Raw genomic sequence first — 26,998 nt, 5'->3', positions numbered from 1 at the left:
TAATTAGAGTCGCTTTATTATATAATTCACTGACCACCATTGTCCCAATATAGTCCCTTAATCACCAACACTCATTGACTTTGTCGCCCGTCATTCCCAACAATGTCAATGCACATTATTACTTATAAGGTTAATGTATGTCATTGACACTAGTTCTAAATTCTAACTTTAGCACTAAGTTTATTTTGAATTTTATGATCCCTACTTTCCTATCCTCAAAGAAGTACAACAAAAAATATATGTTATCTTAAAGACAACTTCCATGCCTTTTAGCTCTTACAATCTCAGCCATAAAATCTATACTAAATAATTTAAGTCGATCAACACCTTGCTTAGCTTAGTCACGGGGAGAGGCACTATTTCTAACTTATAACAAACACTACTTAATTTATTTCAATTGGGCTAGGCCCCATTTTTTCACTTTTTTGGGTCTTTTATTAAAAATCATGGCTACTCTAGCAATTCTTCTTTCATCTGTGTGTGCGAAATCTTCGTATAAAATTAAGATATTAATATTTGTCTCTATGGTCACAAATATTCTAACATCTAATAATTTATAATAGAGATATTTTGATGATAAAAATAAAAAGCTTGAACAACATATAAGGCTTCAAATAACCATCCGAGAATTCAAACTTTTTATTCAATACAGACATAGAAGGGTCAATTTTTTTCGAAAAAACATTGACTTGGGAGTTCCTTGCACAAATTTATATTTGCAGTGTTAGACAAATAATCGTTGGAGGGAATATTCAGTGAGATGTATAGGACATTTATATAACTACAAACACTCTTATCACACAAATTTAAATTTAATCCTACAAAAAGTTGCATATTTTGTATTTCTTAATCAAATTTAAATTTTATTACATTATGATTTGCATACATAACACTCCAAATTTATACATATAAATTTTACTATTTGCTTACATAATACACAAAACTTAAAATAAAATAAAAAAAATAAGATCATCCTCATCATCTTTATTATAATTATGCCATTACCCCTGATACCATCACCTTTCACCACACGACGCACCATTGGTCCTATGAATCTCCATCTTCAACCTCGACTCATTGAGATTTTGTTGTGTCCCTTCCCAAGAGATCCCATCACAACTTCCTCATTCCACATAGCTTCCTTGCCCCATTGCGAACCTTCCCCATTAAGGTTTCCTCACTCCAATGTGCCATGATCTCGTCACAACTTTCTCATCATATCATGGTAATTCCTAGCCTAATGATATTAGGTTGCCCTTTTTCATTGTTATAGATAATAAATTTAAGTGTTAAATATATTAATAATTGAGAGTCTATTTGAGACAATTATAGTACTTTATAAAGTTAATTTTGAAGTTATTATAGGGAGAGAAACTAAGCTATTCTTATTGTGAAAAATAATTTGCTATCATAATTTTTTTTTAAAAGAGCAATAATATAGCAAAAAAAATCATAGTCACACAGAATTATATTAGTATCTAAAAAATAAAAGAGTATAAAAAATGTCTCAAAAAAGAGAAATTATTCCGTGCGGTGTTTGAACGTGTCTGGTGGCGAATTCGGATGCGTAACGTCGCCTAAAACACTGTGCATTGAATAACGTCCGAATTGACCTCTAAATGCATTTGAACACCGCATATAATAAATTTATTTTCAAACAGTCCCTGGATTGTAATTATTAAAAATGTAAATCTCCTTATTATTATTTATACTACATTATTGATATAAATTAATGTACAATTTAGCCCTTCTCACTTCAGCCTCCCACTCACACATAGCAGTATTTCCTAGTGATCCAACAGCAGCCGTCCGACTTCTAACTTCTGGTCCGTGCCGAGCACAGCAGTCGGCACTGAAGGCTGGAAAATTTTGAGATCGAGAAAAAGCCGGCGATCACCAAAGAGTGAGATGAAGGAAAGAGGCAAAGCGGGGCAGCGTTCCGTGGACGAAAGGTATACCCAGTGGAAATCCCTCGTTCCCGTGCTCTATGACTGGCTCGCCAATCACAACCTCGTGTGGCCCTCGCTCTCGTGCCGGTACGCCTCCTTATCTTCTTCCCGCTTTCCTTTCATGGTTCCCTGCTGGCTTCACAAGTTACTAGGGTTTTGGCCGAGCGAATCACCATTTAGGGTTTTAGCATTATTACTTGGCCCATTGATTCTAAGTTCCTATGTTGGTTCTGTTTAGACTTTCCGTATATCTTTTTAATACCGGAGCTAAAAACTACTGGGCTTCTTGATTAACTTTTGAAGGTGAACATAGGGTTTATCTTAGTTTTAACTTTTTTTTTTTCTCTATCTTGCTTTGGGCATGTATGTCGTGTGGATGTTCAGACCTGTTAGTTGAAGGGGCTGTTTGTTAGCCATATTTATACCGGATTTACGCGGGATTTAACATAAATCCTGCCAAACGGTTTTTTTGGACAAAATAAATCCACTATATTCTTAATTTTTTTCAGAACCCGTTCCACTGTAAATCCTAGAGGGAGTTTAGGGTATTAACAAGAATTAGCGTTAAATAATTAAAAATATAATCAAAATTAAAATAATAATTTTTTTCATAATTAAATTGTTTTTTTAATTATATTATTTTATAATGATAATTTATTGATAGTAATTAAACTTATTATTAATAAGTAACTTGTATTTAAAATATAAATTAAACTTAAAACAGAAATTAAATTATTTTTTAAAATGATCTAAGTTCCTTAATTCCTGATTTACATTGCCAAACGATTTCACAAGATTTAACACTTATGTTGCAAAACATTTTTTAGTATTGAACTTTAGCAAGATTTAGGGTGCGTTTGGGACGGCTGCAGCTGTCGGTAAAGCCGGTTGTGAAATTGTTGTACATAAAGTTGCTTTTTAAAATTGTTGTATAGAAATCAGTCAATTTTGTTTGGGTAGTATTACTGTCGAACTACTGTGTTGCTGCTGTTTGACAACAAATTACCTTGTTACCCTTATATTGATGGCGAGTGGAACTAATGAGAAAATTCTAAAAAATAACAATAATTTCCCTCAAAAAAAATTCCAATAGCTGCACTGAATATTCACTAACAATAATGTATCTTCAATTGAATAAGTTCGAAAAACAAAAAACAAAAACAACAGAAAAAGGAAGCCAGGCGATGAAATGTCGCCGGAGTTGAATGTATAGAAAAAAAATCTAGATAGCCGGGAATCACTTCACTCCAGACTCAAAATTTTACCGGCGGCGGCGAAGAAGATATGAGTTCGCAGAAAACCCTATCGGACTCCGACTGGTCCATATTGCAGTTCTCACTTCATTTGAAAAAATTCCTAAGCTTGCGGCTTATCGTCTGGCTACTGCTGCATTCAGTTAGATCATATATATGAAGTAAAACCAAGCACATTTGAAAGAACGGCTGATATGAAAAATAGTTAACTCACCTTTTCTGCTCGTTTATTTCTGTGTTTGTGCCTCTCTCTCGTTTTCCCCTCTAGAAAAGTCAAAAGCAGAAGATGCATTTTTTAGATATTACTTGAGAACTTCAGCAACAAAAACTGGCATTGAACTGAAAGAGTGAAAGTATCACCACAAAATAAGATAAATAGCTTAATTCGTAAACAACAAGTAATAACTGAAAAGGCCAAGAAAAATAAAAACTTACCTTTTCCCTCTCGGCTATCCGAATGCTCGCAAGATTTCTTATCTCTTCTCCCCTTTTTTCGCTCCTTATCCTCCTCTTTTCTAGTTTTCTTCTCTTTCTCGTCGTCTCTCTTCTTAAATTTCCTAGCCCAGTCCTTGTCATCTGAAAGAGAAAAACGAAAATGAATAACAGGAGTAACAGAAGATGGATCGTTTAGCTACCCTGTTCCTACTTACCGTCGATCGAAGGTGAAAGAGAAGATCGCTGATTTCTGGACTTCCGAACGCTGCCCATTTTCTTACCTGGTAAAAATTCGGAAGGAGATGGAGATTTGTAACTATGGACTTTAGAGTGGAACTTGGCGAGGATGAAGAAGAGAACAGAGTAGATTTTAGGTAACTGCAAGGTCATTAAGGTATTTCTCATGCCTTGGAACCGCGGAACGCAGGCGAACGCGGGGGGTTTACTTCGGACCGGAAAAGCAACGGCAGGACGTGAAAATTTTCCCAACGGAGCACGAAGCGGTAACCCCAAACCACATTGTGGTTACGTTCCCAAACGCACAGCAGGGAAAAATCCGTCCCAAACGCACCCTTAGTATCCTATCTCTAAAAGTGAAGCCACTCATCCACCTAATCATCCTCATCTCTGCAACACTTAACTTAGTATATACAATGAGAAATTAAAAAACTAAGAATATATAATGAGAAAATTTTTGTTATATTATACAAAGATTTGAGCTCATATGAAAGAAAGAACTATAGAAATGAACATAAAATTTTCTATAAGGAAAAGATGAAAAGGGAAAAAATAAGAGTCGTTGTTTAGTTCAATCAATCCACTATGTAAGAAAAGTTCAATCAATCCACTATATAAGTAAAATTAAAAAAGGATGCACTGCCTTTCAATTGAAGAATATGGGTCTACAAAATATGAAGTGCTAGTTTGATCTCTTATGAAGGTGGAGGAGAATACCAAAAAAGATGCTGAAAATGATGAAGATGAGGATGATTAGAAGATGAATGCTAGTTGATAAATGTCAGCATTACTAATTGATAGTTGATAGTCGCAGTCATGTGGCTACCTTCAGGTGATGGCATCTGGACAACGGTGGTTAGATGATGATAATATCGAGTGGTGGTAGCGGAATGATGATAGTCCAGAAATAACGTTCAAGTGATGATGTCAGGTGGCATTAGTGGTAAATGTGATTTAATACCAATAGTCTGATAATGATAGTTGAGCAATGGTGCTTGTGGGATAACGATTGTTTGAGGTGATTATTAGCATCAATCGTTGGACATAAATGCCTGAGCTATTAAGATTTTTGTGCTCTCAACAATTCTAGATTTCTTTAATGTGAAGAATATATGCACAATTTATAAAAGTCTTATTATTAAAAATTTAGCAAAAATAGGAAAAAAACTTTCAACTAGTTTTTATTAATATACTATTTGTGCTCTTAAAAGAAGTGGTAAAATAGTATATCAAGATTTAATCAAATTTGATCTCTCTCAAACATTTTTTCAGGATTTAACTATCTTAGGATTTACTAAATTCAGTCATACAAGATTTATTAAATCCTACTTGTGTTAAATTCTAATTGCAGCCAAACAACCCCAAAGGATTATAAATTAGGTAAATTCATGAAATGAATGCTAAGGGCCTTTTTTGTTGTCAATTTATTTAAGCTAACAATGGATAAGCTTAGGCTTCGTTTGTGACAACTTTCTTATTGTTTTTTAAAATTACTTTCTAGCACAAAAAGTTTTAGTTTAAGATTTTTTTAACTAGAAAGTTGTTTTATAAAGCAGTAAGAAAACTGTTAAAAAAGGTAGAGGTAGACCTAAAAAGACTTGTTTAGAAAATATTAGAAATGATGTTTCTTTATTACATTTAAACTAGAATTTGACTTCTAACAGGACACAATGGAGAAAAGGATTTATGTAGCCGACCCTTGTAGTTGGACAAAGGTTTGATGTTATTGTTGTTGTTGTAGAAAGTTGCTTTAGAAAGCTGTCCCAAACGAAGCCTTAGTGAATATAAGCATCAAGATTTTGAAGCTTAAGCTATAAGCTAAGTTAAATTGTTTGGTTTGTTAGACAGAAGCTAATATAAAGTTGGTGAAATAAGTTGTGGAGGAGGATAGGTTATCTAAGCAGATGAAATAAAGAAGTCTGAAAAATAGGGTTATGAAGCATAACAAGCTTAAGCCAGTTTGGAAGTATGCTCTGCTAATCTGCTTATCCTGTCTTATCCCCTAAATGAGGAAAGGATATGGACTTGGCTTAACCTTCTTCAGGAGATGACTCAAATTTGCATTTAGGAGGAAAAAAAGGCTTAAACTAGCTTAATTGATAAATAAGGCTGAATCAAACGGGCGGGTGTTAAAACTTTGAGGCTGCTTTTGTTTTTGCATTTGCATCATAACTGAATATCGGGTGTGAAGTTTTTGCATGTTATATTGTCAATTTATCAATGCAAATAAAAAGTTGATCTCTTGGCATTGAAAGGCAATTTTGAATTATGAAAGAGCTGCATTATTAATTGGTTTGCTGTAGATAATCTTCTATTCTGTCAGTGCCAGTGCACTTGTGTATGTGAAGCTGGTTTGGGTTCACCAACTAATTTGGCTTCAATTAAGTTATTCAACATGATGTAAATTATTAATACAATGAAAGTTCTTGGTAGTGTTGGTAAAGTTAGGAGCATGCATAATTAGTTACCGAATACTTTTTGTCTCAGCCAGTTAGTTTATTTAGTTTTTATTGATTCTTGCTTTCATATACCATCTCCCTTCACTATTCTTATTCTCCATATTGATTTTAAATGAAAAGCTGGGGTCCTCAAGTGGAGCATGCAACTTACAAGAATCGTCAACGTCTTTACCTATCTGAACAGGCAAGTAACTTTGCCAATGCTACAGTTGTTGCAGATATGTTGTTAACCTTTTAAATTTAATATTGAATGATAATCATATTCTTGCTGATATATCTCCAGGTTGACAATCCTTAAAAAAAAAATGTTGAATATAATGGATATGAATCTTGGGTTAAAAGATAATTTCAAAGACCATGACACTAGTCACACTACTAGGAAAAACCACATCAGAAAAGTTGCATATCAACTTAGTTTCCTTTGCTTTCTTCTCCTTTTATGATTGGCATGTACATCACATTTTCTTTCTCCCGTAAAACCTTGTGTTTGCTGTTCTTAGGAGCTTTTGTTTAAAACTTTGCACCAGAGTTAATAAAACATGTCTCATACCTTTTCTTTTTAATTCAAATGTGATAACTTTATTGCAGCTTTCTATTTGTTCTTTCATCCGTGGTAATCATTTCATATTTTAGCATCATTCAGCTGTGCTGCCCCACTAATTCCTGCCCTCCCTGCCATACAAACTCACACACGGACAACCTACTGAGCATATACTTTTTATTACAAATAGCTATTTTACTACTTCATAGTTGCAGAAATTTTTTTTTTAGACTTAGTTGCAGAAATATTTCTTAGATCCTAAATATCAGTGATTGATAAAGTTCACAGGTAGCAACTTCAAAGTTGTCACTCCCATACTTTTTTTCATTAGTATTGCAAATTATTTACAAATCATAATGAATATATTTTAAATAATAAACTAGCGACATTTTCCTATAGTGTCTGTACTGAGAATTAAATAAGGAGCTTTATATCAAATTTTATTTTTTAAATTTTGCATTTTTTTCTTTTCTTTCTTTGATGTTTCTTATAGTTGTTTTTGTATAACCCCTCCGTGTTTGTCCTTAAAGTAATTTGTTTTTTTTTTGTCTACCTGGTATTAATAGTTAGATGAAGGCTCACGATTGTGTTGAGCTTTTTCATGGGAATGCTACGCCATTGTTGCTATTCAGCCATTCATCAACAACTAATTATTGTGCATATTTTTCCAGACTGATGGCAGCGTTCCAAATACTCTTGTGATTGCCAATTGTGATGTTGTAAAACCAAGAGTTGCAGCTGCAGAACATATTTCACAGGCTAGGACTTCAAAACTTTTGTTTGCACCAGTTCTTAAAGTTTATTCATTAACCCATAACTTGCTTGAGAGGATTGTTTGAAGGCATCTCACTCAGTTCTGTTTGCTGTTTGCAGTTCAATGAAGAAGCACGCTCACCATTTGTGAAAAAGTTTAAAACTATCATTCATCCTGGGGAGGTATGAAGTTATTTTCATGCTGTAGATTTTTATACCATTAGGAGTTTATTTATTTTTTCCTGGATTAATTACCTTTTGAAAATCAGTTTTGTTTCTTTTTTAAAAACAAATCTTCTTTGATTATTTTCAAAAATAAGACAATACATATTGGCAAATAACTTGCTATTCCAAACATTTTTGATGAAAAGCAAATACAATTAGAAAATTCTTTCATTAATTAACTTATATTGAATTTAAATTTGATTATGTTTTCATTTCTGGATTAGCTGCATTTGTTTCTGATTATTATCCTCACTTATTTTATGTTAAAACTCCTTCTTCCTTGCTTGCAATTGTTCTCCAAATATTCCATAACTTCAAGCGGTTGCCTAAACTTTCTCACATTACACAGATGACAAAGTGGATCAACAGTTACACAAAAAAAGCAACTCTTCAATTGTCTTTTTATATGATGCAGCATCATTTCAATTGCCTTCACTATTGCCTTCTTATGTTTCTTCACTAAATTCCTTGTCTCCATACATTTATTATGACCATTGGACAGTTTATGTAGTAGACAAAAGTTCTTAACAAGAAGGGAAGTGTTCTTAGAAATACGGGTGCCACTGAACGCTTCTTGGCAAAAATGTCCAATTAGCTGCTTGGTTCTTGAGCCAAATATGAGTAAGGGTTCTGTTGTTTGTAGAAGGAAGGGGCATCATATGGAGAAGACTGCAAACAACCACGAGGATTCATATTAGCCATCAAGTTTACCTAAGTGTTTACTACATAAACTTTAGTTTCACCTTTCTCCCCTTTTAAGATTTTTAAAGTAACACAAAAGAAATGCTCAACTACTCAGGGCCACCTTTTATGATTTTTAAAGTAATGTAAAAGATGTAAACTATATATGACTTCATTTTAAAAATGGATCTTTCTGTCATATTTTCTGTTCCTGTTTCTTTAATGTAGAACATATGACATAGTGAACAAATGCCTTTGATTTGGTGTTTTAAAGTTTGATGTCTATTCCTCTTTTTATTGTCTTAAGGTATCAAAAATTTCTTATTATGTTTCCTTTCTTGTTTGGCTAAGAGGCAATATGATATTGATTGCTTAGTCATCCTTGAAAAATAAAGATTATTAGTAGTTGTGAAATCTATTTTTTCTTGAAAAAGCATCATTTTGACAGCTCCCAGTTTTCCCATGCTTTGCCTATATCTCATTGCATTTTACACCTGAATTTTTGCAGGTCAACAGAATCAGGGAGCTCCCTCAAAATAGTAAGATCGTGGGGACTCATACCGACAGTCCTGATGTATAGTGTTTCCCTTTGATGTTGATTCTTCTCATGTTTGAAATCAATTTTGCTCTTCTTAACAAGGTATATATTGAAGATTACTGGATTGATACCTGAAATGCAGGTGCTTATTTGGGATGTTGAGGCTCAGCCTAATCGGCATGCTGTGCTTGGTGCTGCTCCATCACGCCCGGATTTGGTCTGTCACTGCTAGTTAATTCAATTGCAACCTATGTATTTTCATTTCTCTTAGAAAATGCATGCTTATTTTGTTTATTCTCAGCTCCTTTTTTAAAAATGATGCATTGAACAGTTTTTACATATCAGTTTTTACTCCTTAGCAAACAGCTTCATTTGTATTACAGGTGCTGACAGGGCATCAAGAAAATGCAGAGTTTGCTCTTTCTATGTGCCCCATTGAGCCTCTTGTTCTTTCAGGAGGTTAGACGATATTGAACTTTATTTTGTTGACGGAACTTAGTTCAAGAATATCCCGTGCATTATTTTAGGCATATAATGACTCCAATTTAACGTTATTGCAAAGTAGATGTGGTTCATGTGATATTTTATAGTCGTATTGCCAGTTTGGAATTTTCTTGTCTGCTTTATGTATCTTACTGGTTTAGACTTATGTTGCACTGATACACCTATTTCTGAAGGTGTGTTGTATATGATACACCGATACACGGATACGCCTTTGATACGGCACCGGTACGTGTCGGATACGGCTTTGCCGTATTAATTAAAATACTACTTAATTTCAAAACGACACACATATCCGATACACGTGTCCGTTGAAAAGCAAAAAAATCTGAAAAAAAAGACCCATTGTATTTACTTCCGCAATTGCGAGTGAGGTGCATCTGCCATGGAGTGAAGTTGCACATATTGACTGTGTTTGTTTAAATGAGTTTGTTGTTTGATTACAAAAATTCAATTTATTTAGCACCCTTTCATGTTCTGGTATTCATAGGCAAGGACATGTCAGTCGTATTGTGGAGTATACAAGATCATATCTCTACCCTAGGAGTGGCTTCGGATGCTAAATCTCTAGAAGCATCTTCTGGGAGTTCTGGTGGTAAGCAGGCTGCAAAAGCTGGTAACAACAAGTCCTCAGACAGTCCGACTGTTGCACCACGAGGGGTGTACCAAGGACATGAAGATACCGTTGAAGATGTGCAGTTCTGTCCAACTAGGTAATCTAGAGACAGAACATTGCAATCAACTGTTTCATTATTACCCTTTTTATCCATTGTACCAACTGCAAGCAGCTATATTAGGCTTATAATTCTTTGTTTCTGTCTTGGTGTCATTGCTCACCATCATTTATTAGATCTTGTACCAAGTTTGTTTTATACTTTCTCATTAGCCTGTTTTTAAAGATGTCTTTATTTTGTATTTTTACCTAATGATTGATTTGTTCTTATGTTATATTATTTGTTTTGTTGTTGAAGTGCTGAGGAATTTTGTAGCGTCGGTGATGATTCTTGTCTCATTTTGTGGGATGCTCGTGCCGGTACCAGTCCTGTCGTAAAGGTGAAGCACTGTTCTTCCTTCAAATTGGTTTTTGTCCCCTGTTGTTTACATGATAAAATTGAGGTCTTGTTTTCTATGGATGAAACCAAGGTTTTTAAACTTGGGTTTAATTTCTTTTGGCCTTGTTGCGGAAGTTTTAGTGATTTTTATATTTTTTGGTGTGATGTTTGATTACTTTTTTTTTTCTCAAAATACTCAAAAGGATAAACTGTTGTCTTAAAAATATATTTTTAAACAGCTATGAAATTAGAGAAGTTTCTACTATTGTAGTAAATAAAAAATATATTCCTGTGCGACCATGTGTGGTTCATATGCTCAGTTCTGGGGTTGTAATCAACGTGTTTCTAGTTTTGGTTGTATTTTACTGTATTTTATGCATATTAATACATTTCATTAAAAAAATTCGATGATTGAAAAATTAAATATTCAATATTTTAGTTAATGTTCTAATTTCTTAGTATGTAGCATATACTTTGTACGAATAATTGTTTGTGCATATTTTCATACTTTAAGTTGTTCCATGCTCTATCATCATGTAAATAACGCAAATGAATACTTGTAATATTATAATTTAAGGGAGGGTTCTAAATATCTTTATACAAAGGTCGTTCATCTTATTGCAATTCATTTTAAATAAAATATTTTTCTTGTAAATCATGAGACTTTAAGGTTGGCTGGGTGGTTTCGTTGTAAGCTCTCAGCCCTAGAAGGCTTGCGGTCAATTCGCATGTGATGCAACAAGGGATTTTTCTGTTTTTACCATACACATGTTTTATTAATGAGTGAATTTGACCCAAGGTGTTGAAATTTCGAGCTCATAGCATGAGAGTTAGAACGATTGAAACCAATTTGAAATGGATGATTTAGATTGGTTTAGTTGATTTTTAAAACGTCTAATGATTTTTTTTTGGTCTATATATTGTCTAGATGTTGGTGTAGCGCGTGTTTCTTTGTTTCAGTTTTACTTCAGCTTGACCATTATAGAGATATTCAAGCCACACTGCCCCTAGCCAATTTGTCTTCATGTAGTGCTGAACTTGGTTGACCCAATTATTCTATTTTGATATTATATTTGGTTGGACTGTGTGAATTCGTGATAAAGAAATTGAACTGGAGGTTTAGTTGGGCCGTGTCACTTTGTAATAAGCAAATTGACCAGCAAGGAATATTAGGTCTGGTATTATTGGATTTTACTAATGCATAGCTTAAGGATAATATAATCTTTTATACTATCTATTTCATATTCATCTTTATCATCATTTATACTCTCTTATCCATCAAAAAGTTTTGTAGCTGTTGACATGCAAACAGTCGGCTAGGCTCAGCTAGGCTCGCTTACATTGTTATTAATAGTTAATTAGTTATAGGAGCCTTGGTTGTTTGGATCCTTGTTTATCAGCTCTGTAATATGCACAGCTAAATAGTAATGTCCTTATAGTCAACGCAAGATATTATTGCATAATGTGTTAATCTCAATGTGAAGAACAAGGACTATTGGCAACTACAAGCTTCATTCGACTGCCATTTGAGAAACAGTATCTGTTAACGAAAGCCACATCTGATCATAAATTAATAATATATAGGATTGAGTTTGACGGGTAATTTTGCCCTGAGCTCATACATACATACACTTGTTGACCTGCAAACAGTCGACCAGTGCCCACACACCGGCCCACAATCACACGACACCACGATCTCACGACGCTAAGGTAACTGTTGCCTCAATCACATAAAAAGGAGAATCGAAACAGAAAATTGTACTTGCGCTCACTTGGCAATTAGAACTCCTTGGCTCTCAAGCCCTCAACTGAACTACCTTCGAGTTCCCTCACCTGCACGCAGAGCCGAAGCTAACTGCGATCCCTGCTCGTTCTCCCTTAGTCTCGTGCAAACAACCAACTCACCAAACCTCCTCGGCGTCTGTCCTCAACACAACACCGTGCCTGACAAGCAAACCCGACCTGTGCTATAGCCGGCCAAACCAAACTCCCTCACGACATGAGGCTTTCACCTCACCTCATGTGAGCACTAACGGATATGCAACCTAGTCCGTCTCCACCCTCCATTTGATCTGCCTCTTGTGCGTGCATAAGAAAGCCGACCGAGCCTCTTGTTCCCGATCCGACTCTTCCTACGATTATTCAATTGACACGCCTTGACGCTGGAAATCAGCACCTCGACGCTGAAAATCAGCACCTCGACGGTCATTTCCCATGCTCATCTCCTCTTTAGAAAGTGGCATGTCATCGTCTCCTTCAAGGATCTCCACATCTTGATTCCTCCTCCCCTTACGCGGGTTCGGATTTCCTCCTGCACGAACGGACTTGCAACCTAGTCCGTCTCCACCCTCCATTTGATCTGCCTCTTGTGCGTGCATAAGAAAGCCGACCGAGCCTCTTGTTCCCGATCCGACTCTTCCTACGATTATTCAATTGAAGGAAGTCCCGGGGTTGATTTGGTCAGCCCTCGGCCGTCTATCTGATCGAGCCGAGTGGGTTGAAGACTCAAAAATCATTTTCGGGGTCAATTTGCTCCCCCGAAGTTTTTGCCGTCGATTTAATCTAGCTGAGTCGATCCAAAAGGGCAAATACCCTCTCCTACCTCCTCTTGCGAGGAGGGGACGTCGGGAGGTTGCCAAAATTTCTTAGATCATTATAATGGACTTGGTGGAATTTTTGGAAGATTGAAAAAAAAAAACATTCAGCTGATCAATTTAGTTTGGAAATAGTAATTTTAATTAAGATAAATTAAGTGTTCAACCCACTGATTAGTTAAATTTAATAAATAAATAATTAAGCTAATCAACTTAACACAATTTTTTAATTAATTTGATAACCCAATTAATTAAAACTTAATTAAAATCAAATTTTTAACTAATCTCAGTGCTTTAAACTAATTAAATAATTAACCTAAAACTTTAACCAAATTAAAATCTAAACAAAATTAACTAATTAACATTAAAAATGAAAATACCAAATCTAATTGACTGTGTATCCAAAATTTCAATAAATCAACTCATTTGAACTTTAAATCTTAAATTAGAACTTAAATTGAGTTGATCAGTTTTAAATTACGTCTTTAATAATTAATCTAAGATGAGATCCAATTAAATAACTGGTTAAGAATCAGAATTTTAATTTAAAGCTTAACTGAAACTTTAATTAATTGAACCAAGCCAATTGAATTTAATTTTTCAACCAAATTAAAGCAAGTAAGAGAAACTCAAAGGATTAAACAATCAATTTAAATTCATACAGTTAATTGGTTTTAAACTAAATTTAATTAAATAAGCAAAACTTCAATTAATTTAAATTAAACTTTAATCAATTGAATTTAAAACTCAAGTTTAATTAATTACTATTTAGTTAAAAGAAATTTTTAACTAAATTCTAAACCTTTTATTTTAAATTAATTGAACAAGTCAATTTAATTTAAATAATCAAATAATTTTAAAATACATTTAACATATGAAATTTAAAATTAATGAATTGAACATTTAACTTTAATTAAAAATTTAATTAATTAATTAATTAAATTAATTGGTTATTTAAAGCAATTAACTTCAAATACAATCAAAAGAGCATAGAACCAATGTGTTCGCTAATTTAACCTAGGTACAGGCTACGGTTGTCAAACACAAAGCTCTCCAACAAGCCAATAGCTCTCCAAGCAAAATCTTCATACACTCTCAAACTCACAGGAATCTCCAAGTTACATGTGAGCTCTCAAACCTCTCTGCAGCTGCAAACTACAACTCATGTGGCTACAAGTTCCAGCTACTGTAACTGTTGGCCACAAGCACCTGCAAATAAGTAGGCAAAAGTTAGCACATAATAAATAAAATTAATGCTGGAAAAGTAAAGCTACTACTACAGCAGAAAGGTTACAAGCACTATTACGAGCACAAAACAATAGCTGTAGGATAGTAAGTGTTAGAACAATGACTGCAGCTAGTATTGAAATAAAGATAGCAAAATAGGACGTTGACACTGGTATCAAAATAGTGAAGTGTGTAAAGCTATGTCTTTACAAATCTAAACCCCATAGGTCGTTTCTAATGGAAGTAGTGAGTCCTAGTGACTATTTCACTAGACAAATCTATTATGTGAAGTGATGGACATTTGAAACACTCCGATAACTTCTAATGGAAGTTGTAAGACTGATCTTAATGAAAATCTCTAAGTAAAACTAACTTAACCCTAAACCCCTAACCCGGGTCACTTCTAAGTGAAGCAGTAAGTCCCATACATTAGGAAAATAACCCTAAAACCCATTCACACTGAATATTGAGCATCCTAGTTTATAGGGCTAAGTTGTAAGACCCGTTATATAGGCCACCTCTTATAGAGGCCGTAAAATTCGTCATTAGGGCTACTTTCAAATGAAAGCCATAATCCCCTTCATAAATCCAATCACATAGGCTACTTTCAAATAAAAGTCGTAAGCTCCAACCCAAATTCAAACTACGAGCAAGTCCAAAATGGGGCCGTAAAATGTAATTCAAATTTAAACTAAGGGCAACTTCTAAATTTAACCATAAGTCCATACCCAAACTAAATAACGAATACATATCCACATCAGTTTACTCGAGATGTCTGAGAGGAAGCATCCCAAGGCTGCTAATCAGATTTCATGGACATTACGATCATTGGTCACCGGTGTTGATATATAGAACCCTACGATATTCTTGGGATGTTGGAACTATGATATCTTGATCGGGTCAACTTTCATCCCCCACAATCAGCGTTTAGAACATTCACATACTGTTGCATACATATATGTACTTCTTGCACATACTAAATATAATTTCATCATTAATCGAGAGTGCTCTTCTATGTGTTAGGAGTAATTAACTATGAGGGATTGCGCTCATAGGAAGATAAATACGTGAAAAGGTTGGAGTAGCACCGTAACACTACTCTTAGGGGAAATATGGTTAATTTAAAATTCAATCTACCTCGGGAAAATAAGGACCTTAAGCTTGTGGGAGTGAGGTTCATGCCTATTTTTCCTGAGCGAACAATAGCCCTCCATTTCTCTCTCTTTGAAGTCATACTATCATGAAAAAGGAAACCGGGCTCTCTATTATCTCTATGCTAGCTCCACCAATTGTCTTCTACCATTATAATGCCTACAATCTACCTCCTAAGCTGCCACCAATGCCTTCACGGTACACCACAATTGCCATGAAGACCAGCACCTTATCCCCCATTTACTTTCATGTCCAACTTCATCATAGTAGTTTCCAATTACTTGTGCTATTTGTTCAATATAGCTTATGAATTAAGTCTTTGTTTGGTAGCAATGGGGGTGTTCCTCGTTGCAGCACAACTTGGGAAACTGCAGTTTTGGGGGGATTGGGCTTGTGAATGGCGAGGCATAGTGGCAGCGGCACTGTTGCACTGTGTGCAGGGAGGCCCGTCATGCCAATTTGCTTTTGTTTTATTTATTCTCAAACCTAATTTACCAATCCATGGTCCCAAATTTAAACCTATGTCTTGAATTTCTTTTATTTAATTTTTGTTCTTGTTTATGGTCTAAAATCCTGATTCATGATCTATCTTCTTGATTAAGTTTTATGCTATATATTTTGAAATCTGGAAGGAATTCTAAAATTCATAATTTGGGTTATTAACTTTATTGTAGATGCATAACATGGACGTTTAAGTGGATTATAGCTCCATGCTTTGGATTTTTGTAGTGGATTACAGAATCCATATTCAGTTTTTTGGACAAAATTAGACTGCCTATTTGAGATTCTGAACTGAATTTCAGTACCCTGATACAAAATCTGCATTCCAAATTGGATTACGAAATCTGCATCAAGCATCCATATTCTTAATTCTGTAATTTGCTGCAAATGCAGATCTGATTTTCTTAAAATGCCGATTATACTTAAAGTGATTATCTTAAGATTACTTGGCAAAGGTTATATTTGGTTATTTTTTATTCATTTTTGTTTTACAAGTTTATTTGACACTTGGTGCTTCTGCCTCAAGCTTTCTAGTCTTTTGTTGTATTCTTGAGTTTCATCTATTATTCTATTCTGCTATCAGGTTGAGAAAGCTCATAATTCTGATCTTCACTGTGTAGACTGGAATCCCCATGATGTTAATTTTATTTTGACTGGGTATGTAATTTTTGCTTGCTTACATTGAATGCTGACCTAGGTCAGATGAAGTTTTTTAGATTAGGCCATACTTTTATCCAATTTCATTAAACAAAACTATCATTATATGTACAATTTACCTATTCTTTATCAGAATTAATAGTTTGTTGTGTTGCATCTGCTTATTAGATCTGCTGATAATTCTGTTCGTATGTTTGATCGGCGGAATCTTTCTTCCGGGGGCATTGGTTCTCCCGTTCATAAATTTGAAGGCCACTCTGCTGCTGTTCTTTGTGTGCAGGCATGGATTTTTTCCTAGCTCTTTATCATCATTGGCTTGTTTTTTTCCAGCCAGCTACCTTTTCTTTTTGCTCCTTATGCCTTGTTAAGATATTCATCATTATTTGTGCTTATGCCTTGTTTACTATTGTTGCTTCAGTGGTCTCCAGACAAAGCATCAGTTTTTGGGAGTGCTGCTGAGGATGGTTTTTTGAATGTTTGGGATCATGAGAAGGTACTCAAAAGTCTTGCTGCAGCCAGATAGTTGTAGTTTGGATAAGTGCAGATCTATTGATACCTATTTACTATAATTAAGAATTAGTTCACTTGATCACATTATTATCTTCTGGCTGCAACCGTGATGTACACTGGCCCAAATATTAATTTTCAGACATGCTGAGAGAGACGTCATTTATCTTCTTCAGTTATTTTAATGTTATGCTCAGTTACTGTCTACCATAGCAGTATGCATTCATCTCTCTCTCTCTCTCTCTCTCTCTCTCTATGCTTGTCTGGGTGCTCATGGATACATGCGTGCATATTTTCTTGCATTTGTTTTGGTGTGTACCAAGATATTTCCCTATTTTATAATCAAATAATGTTGGTTATACTTTCTTGAGAAAGAAAATTTTAGTTGTTTTTTCATTAACAATAATTTTAAACTGCTTTAAAATTTAATGATTCAAAATTTTGAATGAATAGGGGAAGATGTGATGGAAATATGTGCTTACATGGATAAATGACCTGCACAAATTATTTTAATAGTTTTTGTTCATCTTATAATTTTCAATTTCAGTCACGGTTAGACATGCCTGTTATGTTGTGACTATGAGAACATAGTGTGTTCTCTTTCTTCATAATTGTTCTTAGTTTAGGTTAAGTATCATTTGATTAGATTTAACTGTTTTGCTCTTTCAGTTCTATGACTATTGGACTTACTCGAGTGGAATTCCAGAAGTCATAGCTTGCGGTTTTCTGAACTTACGCAAATGGATTAATCATCTTTTGTGTTACGTATCTGATGCTAAGATGATATCTGCGTTTCCCTAATTACTATTGGAAATTCTCTGTTGAATGGATTTTCTGGCACTTGTTACTATGACTTTCTGTTTGTTGCTTTGATTCTATTTAGCAATTGTGATGCTTTGTTGGATGCTGCTACTTTAAGGAGTGTGACTTTGACCTATCGTCTGTACTTGTTGCAGTGTGACTTTGTACCGGTTATGTTGGTGGCTTCTAGTTAAATATTACTGGGTATCCAAATTAATTAGAGATTCGTTACTTACAATTTTTTTCTTCTTTTAGATTAGATTCTTATAAATCCCAACAAATGAGGCATGTAAAAAACAAATTTTGACCAATAAAATTTATGCTTTTCGCTTTCAATCTTGTGAGAGTGTTTTGGATGTGGGAATCATTTAAGTACGATAAAAGGGCCATGAACAACTTTTAGATGAAGACATCTCCTTGTATTGGTGTGAGGCTTGTATTTTTTTCACTTTGATGATTTCTTTTTTATTTTCCATAATATTTTTTTTCTTTTTAATTGTTTTGTTATTGTTTTTTGTAAAGGAAAATTTTTTATAGTTGGGATTTCAATTGTAGCAAAAAGAAAGAAATAATGCTCATTCATTTTTGTAGATTGAACTTCTTTGAATTGATCTATGTTGCATCAATGCTTAATTGTGCTATTGGGTATTAAGGCTTTCCCGTCCTTGGGGTGATGTGTAAGCCTCAAAATTAAAAATTTGTGTAAAGTAAAAATGAAGATTAAACGTGGTTTTTTTTGTATAATAACTAAAAAATATATTAAAGGGTGATATTAACTTTCTATTTAATTATAAAATAATAATGCTATAAATATGAAGAAAAAATTGCACAATACATAAATTAGCAAGTGATAAATTGTATGAAATATAATTTAAATCCAAACATCACAATAGCAAAACAACATAAAATATATTATGTAATAAGAGAAGGAGAAGGTGGTTGCGGCGACAGTCGTCACCAGGAGATTGTCGATGATTGCAGTGATGGGGCGCGTTAGCGATAGGGAACTCATGGCTAGACATCGAGGATGAGAGCTATGACCTGGGTGTGATTAGTAAGAGTGAAGGTGCAGGTGTTTAGATTAGGTTAAAAACTAGTTATTGTTATAAATTTATAATTTTAAAAAGGCATACATGAGGAGTACACCTCACGTCTCAGCCAGATTGAGGCGTACGCCTCAAAGCACAAGCTTGAGGTGTGCGCCTCAATGCATTTTGCAACATAATTAAGCTGAGGTGCGCCTCACATTACGCAATTTTAATCAAGGTGTTGCATCATTGTTTGGTTTTAATTAATGTATCTTTGAGTTGGCACTTTAAAGAAAGTGATTTTTTCTATGCAATCATTAGTTTTTTGATATATGAATTCTTATTTCTTTTGCGTGATTTATTATATATAATTTTGTTTAAATAGTAGTCTTTGATCCTCAACTTCTTTGTCCTTTTGTATGATCTATATATTCATTGTATCAAGGATCGGTTTTAAGCCCATATCTTTTTGCTTTAGTTTATGTTGATGATATTCTTCTTGTTGATAAGCCTAGAGAGGGATTTGATGGTAAACTTGAATTATGGATGATAACCTTAGAATCTAATGGTTTTCATTTGAGTAGATCTAAACCTGAATACATGGAGTGTAATTTTAGTAGTAATATATTTAGTGGGGGGATTGTGAATTTGAGCAATGAAGCCATTAATAAGAGTACACATTTTAGATATCTTAGGTCTGTTGTCCAGAGTGATGGTGGAATAGATTGAGATAATATTAGTACAATTCAGACTTGATGGTTGAAGTGGAGGAATGCATTGGGCATGTTGTGTTATAGAAAAGTACCCCTAAAAGAAAAAATTCTATAAGATAGTGATGAGACCTGCAGTGCTTTATAGCAAAGAATGTTGGTCATTAAAAGAGAAGCATAAAATTAAGTGTTGCAGAGATGAGAATGCTCATGTGGATGAGTGGCTTTACCCTTAGAGATAGAATGAGAAACGTGCTTATATGTGAAAAGGTTAGAGTAGCTTCAGTAGCAGATAAGATTAGAGAGCCGCTTTAGATGGTTTTGTTCCGATGACTCGGTTAGGAGAGTAGATGTATTAGATTGCCTATGTTAAGAAATGTAGAGGTAGACTTAACAATATTTAGTTAGAAATATTATAAATTACCTTTTTTAATTAAATTTAAATGAAAACTTGACTCTTGACTGGACACAATGGAGAAAAAAGTATTCATCTAGCCGATTACATGTAGTGGGATAAAAATTTGATATGATTGTTGTTGTAGAAACATTAGACCCTTAATCATCTTGCATCAAGATATGTGAGGAAAAATGCTTGCATTCTTTTAAAAGGATTGAGAGAGAGAGAGAGAGAGAGAGAGAGAGAGAGAGAGAGGAGCGAGGGAACTAAAATGATCCACAAGTCTTTAAAAATGAATCAAAATAGTCCCATGGTGGGAATATTTTGATTCCTCTTTAATGAGTTGAGGAACTAAAATGATCATTTCTTATAGTTGGGGATTATTTTTGTCTTTCATAAAGAATCAAGGGATCCTTTTGGTCTTTCTCTGTGTGTGTGTCTATATATATATATAATAAAAGAATATGATGGGAAAAATATATTATTGCTTTAATGCATAGTTTGTTGTTTAGCTAACTTTTTTTTTTTGTGGTTGTAGTTTTTAAGAATTTTCCTTGTTGTCAAAGAAACCTTGGCAAGATTCTTGAGTATTTGTTTTTCTGCTTGAACTGTGGTTTTCATGATGTGTTTTCATTTTGAGTTAACAGCCTAACTTTCTATTTTAGGTTGGGAAAAAGAGAGAGAGGAGCGGTACAAGGACTACTAACTCCCCCCCCGGTTTGTTCTTTCAACATGCGGGGCATAGGTGAGTGGCATCTGCTACATGTTGTTGAGCTTGTTTTATTTGCATGCAAAATGTATTCTCAAATAGTTCTTTCATCTATGTTTTTCTAAAAAAATGAACTATTCTGCAGGATATCGGATGTATTCCTTTCATGAGTTGGGCTGTGTAATGATATATTATTTTGTTATGATTGCAACCTTTTCGAAGATTTGAGCTCTTCAAGAATTATGTATGCATGTTTATTCATTTTTGAAACTATAGCGTTACTATGAGGTAGTGCATGGCTTATATAAGCAATTGTCAACTGATCACATATTATTGTGGAATCGGAAGTTGCCAGCATGATGAAGTTGGTGTTGTGAAAAGTGATTATATTAATATTGGTGAACAAAAGATAAAACTCTTGCACAATGAAGCTGGAATATTACTTTAATTTAAGCATAATTTTGTGATGAAAAACTAATAGCTGTTTATAGAGCTGCATTTACCAAGAAGGTGATAAAAGTACATCTCATTGCTCTTGATTGTTTTCCTTTTACCGCTCCTTATTTAGAGAGCATAAGGTGGATTGATTATAGAATATAAAGCAACGATTTTTTGCTACATTTTTCTTATTAGTTTTTAAAATGCCACTATTCGGTATCTATGTGTCAGATAATCTTATTTAGTCTCTATCATTTCATATTTCAGTAGAGAAGTGAAAATCTATGATATTGACCAGATGCAGGCATGTTCTGTTTGTGAAACTTTAAGCTTGAAGCACAAGCATGCTTCTATTGATGGGGACATCAATGCATGGAAAGTTTATCATAGAAGGGGGCGTAGATCAACAGTTATATTATTAGTTGTTATGTGTGTTGCATGTGATTAATTTAGTTTGTGAACTTTTCTTTAATGTTATGTTGTAATCCCAAGGTCATTTGTTTCTTTTTGTCTTGTCATGTGGTGGAGACTATATATATGGCTCTCTACCCCCATGTAAGGGGATGATGATTATTTTTGAATGAATTCTGATTTCAACCCTCTTCTCTTGTGTGAGAGTGAGTGTGGTGGAGTGGTGAAGCCTTAGGAGAAGGCAAATGAAGTACCCAACATCCCATTAAGGTGAGCTCTTGGTTTTCCCCTTGTATCTCTTCCCCTTTCCCTGTCCTTCTTCCTCCCTAACCATCGGTCAACCCTCTTCCCCTCCCTTTCTCGTCAAGCCACCCCTTCCCCTTCCACCGCCAACGGCAAGCCCACCACCACCAGCTCCCCATCCAAGTTCCCAATCCAAAATATCGCAAATCTGAAATTTTGACCTTTGGGATTTCAATTGGACTCACACTTGTCTCTTGGAACTCTTCATGTTAATTAGTAGGAAGTTGACCCATTAATTGCCTCTTTATTTTCATTTTCAAAATTAGTTGGGAATTGGAAAAGCCACCCCACTCTTGGAACTCTTCATTTTAATTAATAAGAAGTTGACCTAGTAATTGCCTCTCCTTATTTTCATTTTCAAAATTAGTTGGGAATTGGAAAAGTCATAACCCCTTCCCTTTCCCCATAGTTGGCCCACTATTGGAAATCTTCATGTTAATTAATGGGAAGTTGACCCATTAATTGCAAAGTTCACTTTTCCCTCTCCCAAAACAACTTTTTCATTTTTCAATCCCACTCTCCCATTCCCCTAAGCCTCATCACTCTAATTAAACTCACATCATTTCTAATCTCCCCCAAATAGCAAAAACCGTGGCCTTCCTCCTCCTTCCAGATTTCGGCCAGCATCTCTTCTTCTCCACTGTGAAGCAAAACACAAGGGAGGCACTACGGAGCAACCCTTTGAAGATCAACCGGCCGAGACCACACCACATCTGAAGGAAGCTTCCCTATGACGCAAATACCTAGTCCTATTCTTACTTCATACATTTAAGTAGATATGTTTGAAGTCCAATTCACTATGGCATCACTATTTTCATGTTAATTTAAATGCGTTGGCTTCTTAAATCATTGAGTGCATGGTTCTTGTAGTGCTTAATCTTATTTAAATGTTGGATCTTTTTTGCCAAACCCATGCTAGCTAAGTTATTGATTTGATTTGTCCTTCTTGAATTCTAGAACTTTGGTTGTGGTGAATTGCTATTTGTGGAATGCCTTTCTTACTTGTTTTGAATCTTGTTTGTACGCATCCCCATGATTAATAACTTGTTGATTTTAAATTCAACTTGTGTTTAATTTCATAATGCAAGTCTTCACATTCTTGTTCTACATCATCTATTCTTAGACATCTCCATTTGTACTTGCATGCACGTACACAAATAATTATCGTCATCATTAGCCTTATCCCAACTGTATCCAAACTGTGTGCACATTTGATTTAGTTTGATGAATACTAGCATATAAATTTATCCACAAAATATAAAACGTGAGCAAAGTGCACTTTCATTATTTGGACTGAAACTGAAAATCAAATAGAACAGAACAAATTATAGTTTTACATGGTTTTGGTAGACTAATAAGAATAGAATATGGCCTGGTAAAAGGCAGCCCTTATAATTAGGTCTTGTCACTTCTAGATTACCTGGAGGATACTTGTTTTCAATGCACTTGAATACCCTGGGATTGATGGTTTGGTGGTATTAGATCGACCACAAATTCACTTACATGCACGAAAGTATGAGCCTCTGCTGATTCTCTTGCAAAGATCTAGCCATGAACCCGCCCCCTCAGAATTACCAGAAAACAAACACAGTACGCATACTTGGCAGAGAACATACCCTTGTGGAATGGTCAGATGTCCACATTGTGGCTATCTCTATTGAAATCAAAGCAGAATGAGCTGATCATCATCATTGCAGTAGCTTTACACAACTATTTTGCTGGTTTTATGTGTCCATTCATTCATATTAAATTTACATGAGATATTAATAATATTTTGCATTAGTCTTATCAATAAGAAGAACATCATCAACAAAAACCATAAACCAGGGTACATCCTCTTACAAATGTCTAGTAAGAACATCAATGACTGAAGTAAAAAAGATATGGGCTTAAAGCTGATCCTTGATGTAATACAATTGAAATAGAAAAATACTTGGTCAGTTTGAATACGAGTAATAGCTCCTAAATACATATCCTTAATGACTTGAATATAAACATTATTAATTCCTTTCTTTTCTAAAACTCTCATACTTGATTTTACTTTAGGATTATAAAATTTACTTTCGAATATTTAGATATTTTCTTATTATAAAGTACTCATGAGATACTTTTCCATTTTACCTACATAGAGTTAACTAAAAAACTTATGGCCGCATTTGTCATTCTTTTGTATTTGTGTGATAGATTCAACATATTATTGCACTTAGCTATTAATGTGATCTTCCAACTGTTAGTAATAAATATTTGTTTTAAATTTTTTAAACATGCATTTTCTCAATCATTGGTATACTATTTTTCATCTGTTATTATTTTTTTCTTGTTTTAGAATGTCTCTCCTATTAAAGCTATCATATTTGTAAATAGCATATAGATGTTTGAATTTTAATATCTTATAGTTTCATCTCCATAACTTAATGATTAATGTTAATCATTGATGTGATATATTCTTTTCACCTTACCGGTCTTTTTTTACTTGTGCATGATCTTCCAAAACTAAATTTTTGTAGCATTCTTTAATTCAGTAGCCACAAATTTTAATTCAGATTTAAAATTACAATTTGCATCTCTTCACAAACTATTTTGAAAAAAAGTTCAGAATTTACTTTTTAATTTCTTCTCTAATCGTAACTTCTTTATTTTCAATATTTTTTTTATACTTCCAGAACATATATTCATAAATATTATTTTAAATTGTATGGTTATTCTTTTTCTTCGAAATTTTATTATAATTCTTTCAAAACTTCCCATCGAACTGTGCAGAGATAAAGTGGTTGATTTTCATTGGAATGCATCTGATCCATGGACCATTGTTAGCGTATCTGATGACTGTCAGAGCACTGGTGGCGGTGGAACACTGCAGGTAACTGATAATCCTTTCTTGATTAACAAAAATATACCCGGTAGATTGCAATATTTAATTTTACATAAACTTGTGTTAAAGCATGCCATGGCTGTTACTCGGTGATTTATTATTCCCCAGTGGTAGTATTACAGACTTACAGTAGTTGGTTTTATTCAATGTGAAGTATCAAATATATTATTAGACCTAAATAAATCTTACCATATCTGTTTGGTATTAATTTATCTTTTTGGTTTTAGAAAATTTAGATAAAATATGTTTAATAGGTGTTTTCTGTTTTTTTTTTTTAACAAATCATGTTATTTTCTGAGTTCCCAAGCTTCCTCTGTGCTCGAGCTCCTATGCTTCTTCCTTCCTGAGCATCCTTTGTCCGGTATCCTCCACCCAGGAGCTTGACATACATCCAACGAGCTCCAACTTATGTGGGAGATCTGAGCTCCAAGCTCCATCGATGCCTAGCATGAGATCATTCTTGAACTCTTCCCCTCATCTTCCATCTCTTTGTCTGGCATCCTCATGGGTGGATCCACCTTAAGCCTAGAGGAGCAATTTCCCTCCCGAAAAAATAAATTTTTTTTTTTATTATATGATTCTTTAGGTAATTTGTCTCCATCCATGTATTTTTTAGTCTTTATTACAAGGGTTTTTAGACAATTGCCCCCCCTAAAAGTTTTAAAATACTATGCTCTTTAGGCAATTGCCCCAACATAATTAAACACATTGTGTATAGATGTTATTGTTAAGGAACGATGAACCAAATACAAAGAGAAATAGTAAAGAGAATCTAAAAATATCCTTACAACTAAAATTTGTTCTGGAAACCCCCACAGTGGCACTGCCCCTTGACCTTCCAGGTCAAACCCCGCCAGGGGACGCTGCCCCCTTGGACCCCCAACATATCTGCGAAGCGTACAACAATGAACAAATAGGGGTTGAAAGATAGAGTCCTCATAACAAATTTTGATTATAAGATTATTTATGAAAAAAAAACCTCTACAGTCTACACCTTTACTTATAAGCCCCCCCACCTCCCTCCTGAAAATTAAGCTGGATCCGCCCCTGGGCATCCTCGAATGTTCATGAGCGTGAGATCTATATCTGAGCTTCATTCAGCATTCTCGACCTCTGCTACAGCACGTCCTCATCATAGAGATCAGTCTCATGAACCTATTATAAAAAAAATAAAAAATACCAAGTAGATTTTTATTTCATCTATTAAAACAAAAGCAAAAAGCCAAAACAAACCAAGAAAAACAATTTCTCGTTAAGCAAATTTGATGATCGCTCTCCATGTTGTTCTCCAGCTCAACATTGCTTTGCCTTTTTCTTTGTTTGAAACCATTATTTTTTTTTAAAGTTTGAAATCATCATATTGATGCAGATATGGCGCATGAGCGACTTAATTTACAGGCCGGAAGAGGAAGTTCTGGAGGAGCTGGAGAAGTTCAAGTCCCATATCCTCACCTGCGCTCCCAAGACCTGATCGATCAGTCTCTAATTATTGTGCGCTTAAAAGCCACAGCAACCCTAATTATCGTTTGCTCTTCATGATAGGAACTTGTTCTAACTAGTTTTCTGGTAATCCATTTGATAGTCCTCGTACTTTCTCTTTTACTTTCGAATGACATTTTTTTTTTCTGAACTGGAGAATTGTGGGAATTGTGATGTTTTAACTGAAAAAAATTGCTTGAGATGCTTATTATTCTTCATGGGTTCGGTTTTCATGTTGTATTTTTCTAAGTTAAATCATTGCATGTAAGAATATGGAGAAGATTTACCAACTTCTCGTTAAGCAAATTGGACCCAATGAATGCCATGGAAGTTTTTGACGTTGATGAGAAGATTATGAAGAACAATTTCTTGAAATCTATTTTACTCGTTTTGAGTACTTTGAACTTTGAATGGCAAAATGGTACGATGGGTTGCATGTAAAGCAAATAAAAGATTTCTTTTGAGATCGATTTGAACCGATTCGTTTCGTTTGGGGATTTTGGGTGCAGCTTTTGTCGTTAATCTTTATTTGGCTAGGCTGTAGTTGCTCTCAAAAGAGAGAAATTATTCTGTGCAGACGTCAAACAA

General features: G+C 34.4%; 1 protein-coding gene and 1 non-coding gene across 2 annotated transcripts; one reads left to right on the top strand and one right to left on the bottom strand.

The window, feature by feature from the left end:
* The first annotated feature begins 1,750 nt into the window (after positions 1-1,750).
* On the top strand, positions 1,751-26,760 carry LOC110107613 (WD-40 repeat-containing protein MSI4). The gene is made up of 15 exons (XM_020837899.2): positions 1,751-2,036; positions 6,454-6,517; positions 7,546-7,632; positions 7,748-7,810; positions 9,042-9,107; positions 9,214-9,288; positions 9,455-9,530; positions 10,063-10,285; positions 10,544-10,625; positions 16,682-16,755; positions 16,924-17,035; positions 17,174-17,248; positions 20,864-20,943; positions 24,820-24,919; positions 26,301-26,760. The coding sequence occupies exons 1-15, from the start codon at positions 1,909-1,911 to the stop codon at positions 26,400-26,402; spliced, it is 1,407 nt and encodes a 468-aa protein (XP_020693558.1). The 5' UTR covers positions 1,751-1,908; the 3' UTR covers positions 26,403-26,760.
* Positions 3,055-3,770, bottom strand: LOC110107614. The gene is made up of 3 exons (XR_003701275.1): positions 3,638-3,770; positions 3,417-3,466; positions 3,055-3,332 (listed from the first exon to the last, which is right to left on the bottom strand). It is a non-coding gene; the product is annotated as an uncharacterized LOC110107614 (transcript).
* Positions 26,761-26,998: the final 238 nt, after the last annotated feature.

This window comes from Dendrobium catenatum, unplaced genomic scaffold (assembly GCF_001605985.2).
Source record: "Dendrobium catenatum unplaced genomic scaffold, ASM160598v2 fragScaff_scaffold_722, whole genome shotgun sequence".
Taxonomy (NCBI): Eukaryota; Viridiplantae; Streptophyta; class Magnoliopsida; order Asparagales; family Orchidaceae; genus Dendrobium; species Dendrobium catenatum.
This window is presented reverse-complemented; position numbering and strand designations above follow the sequence as displayed.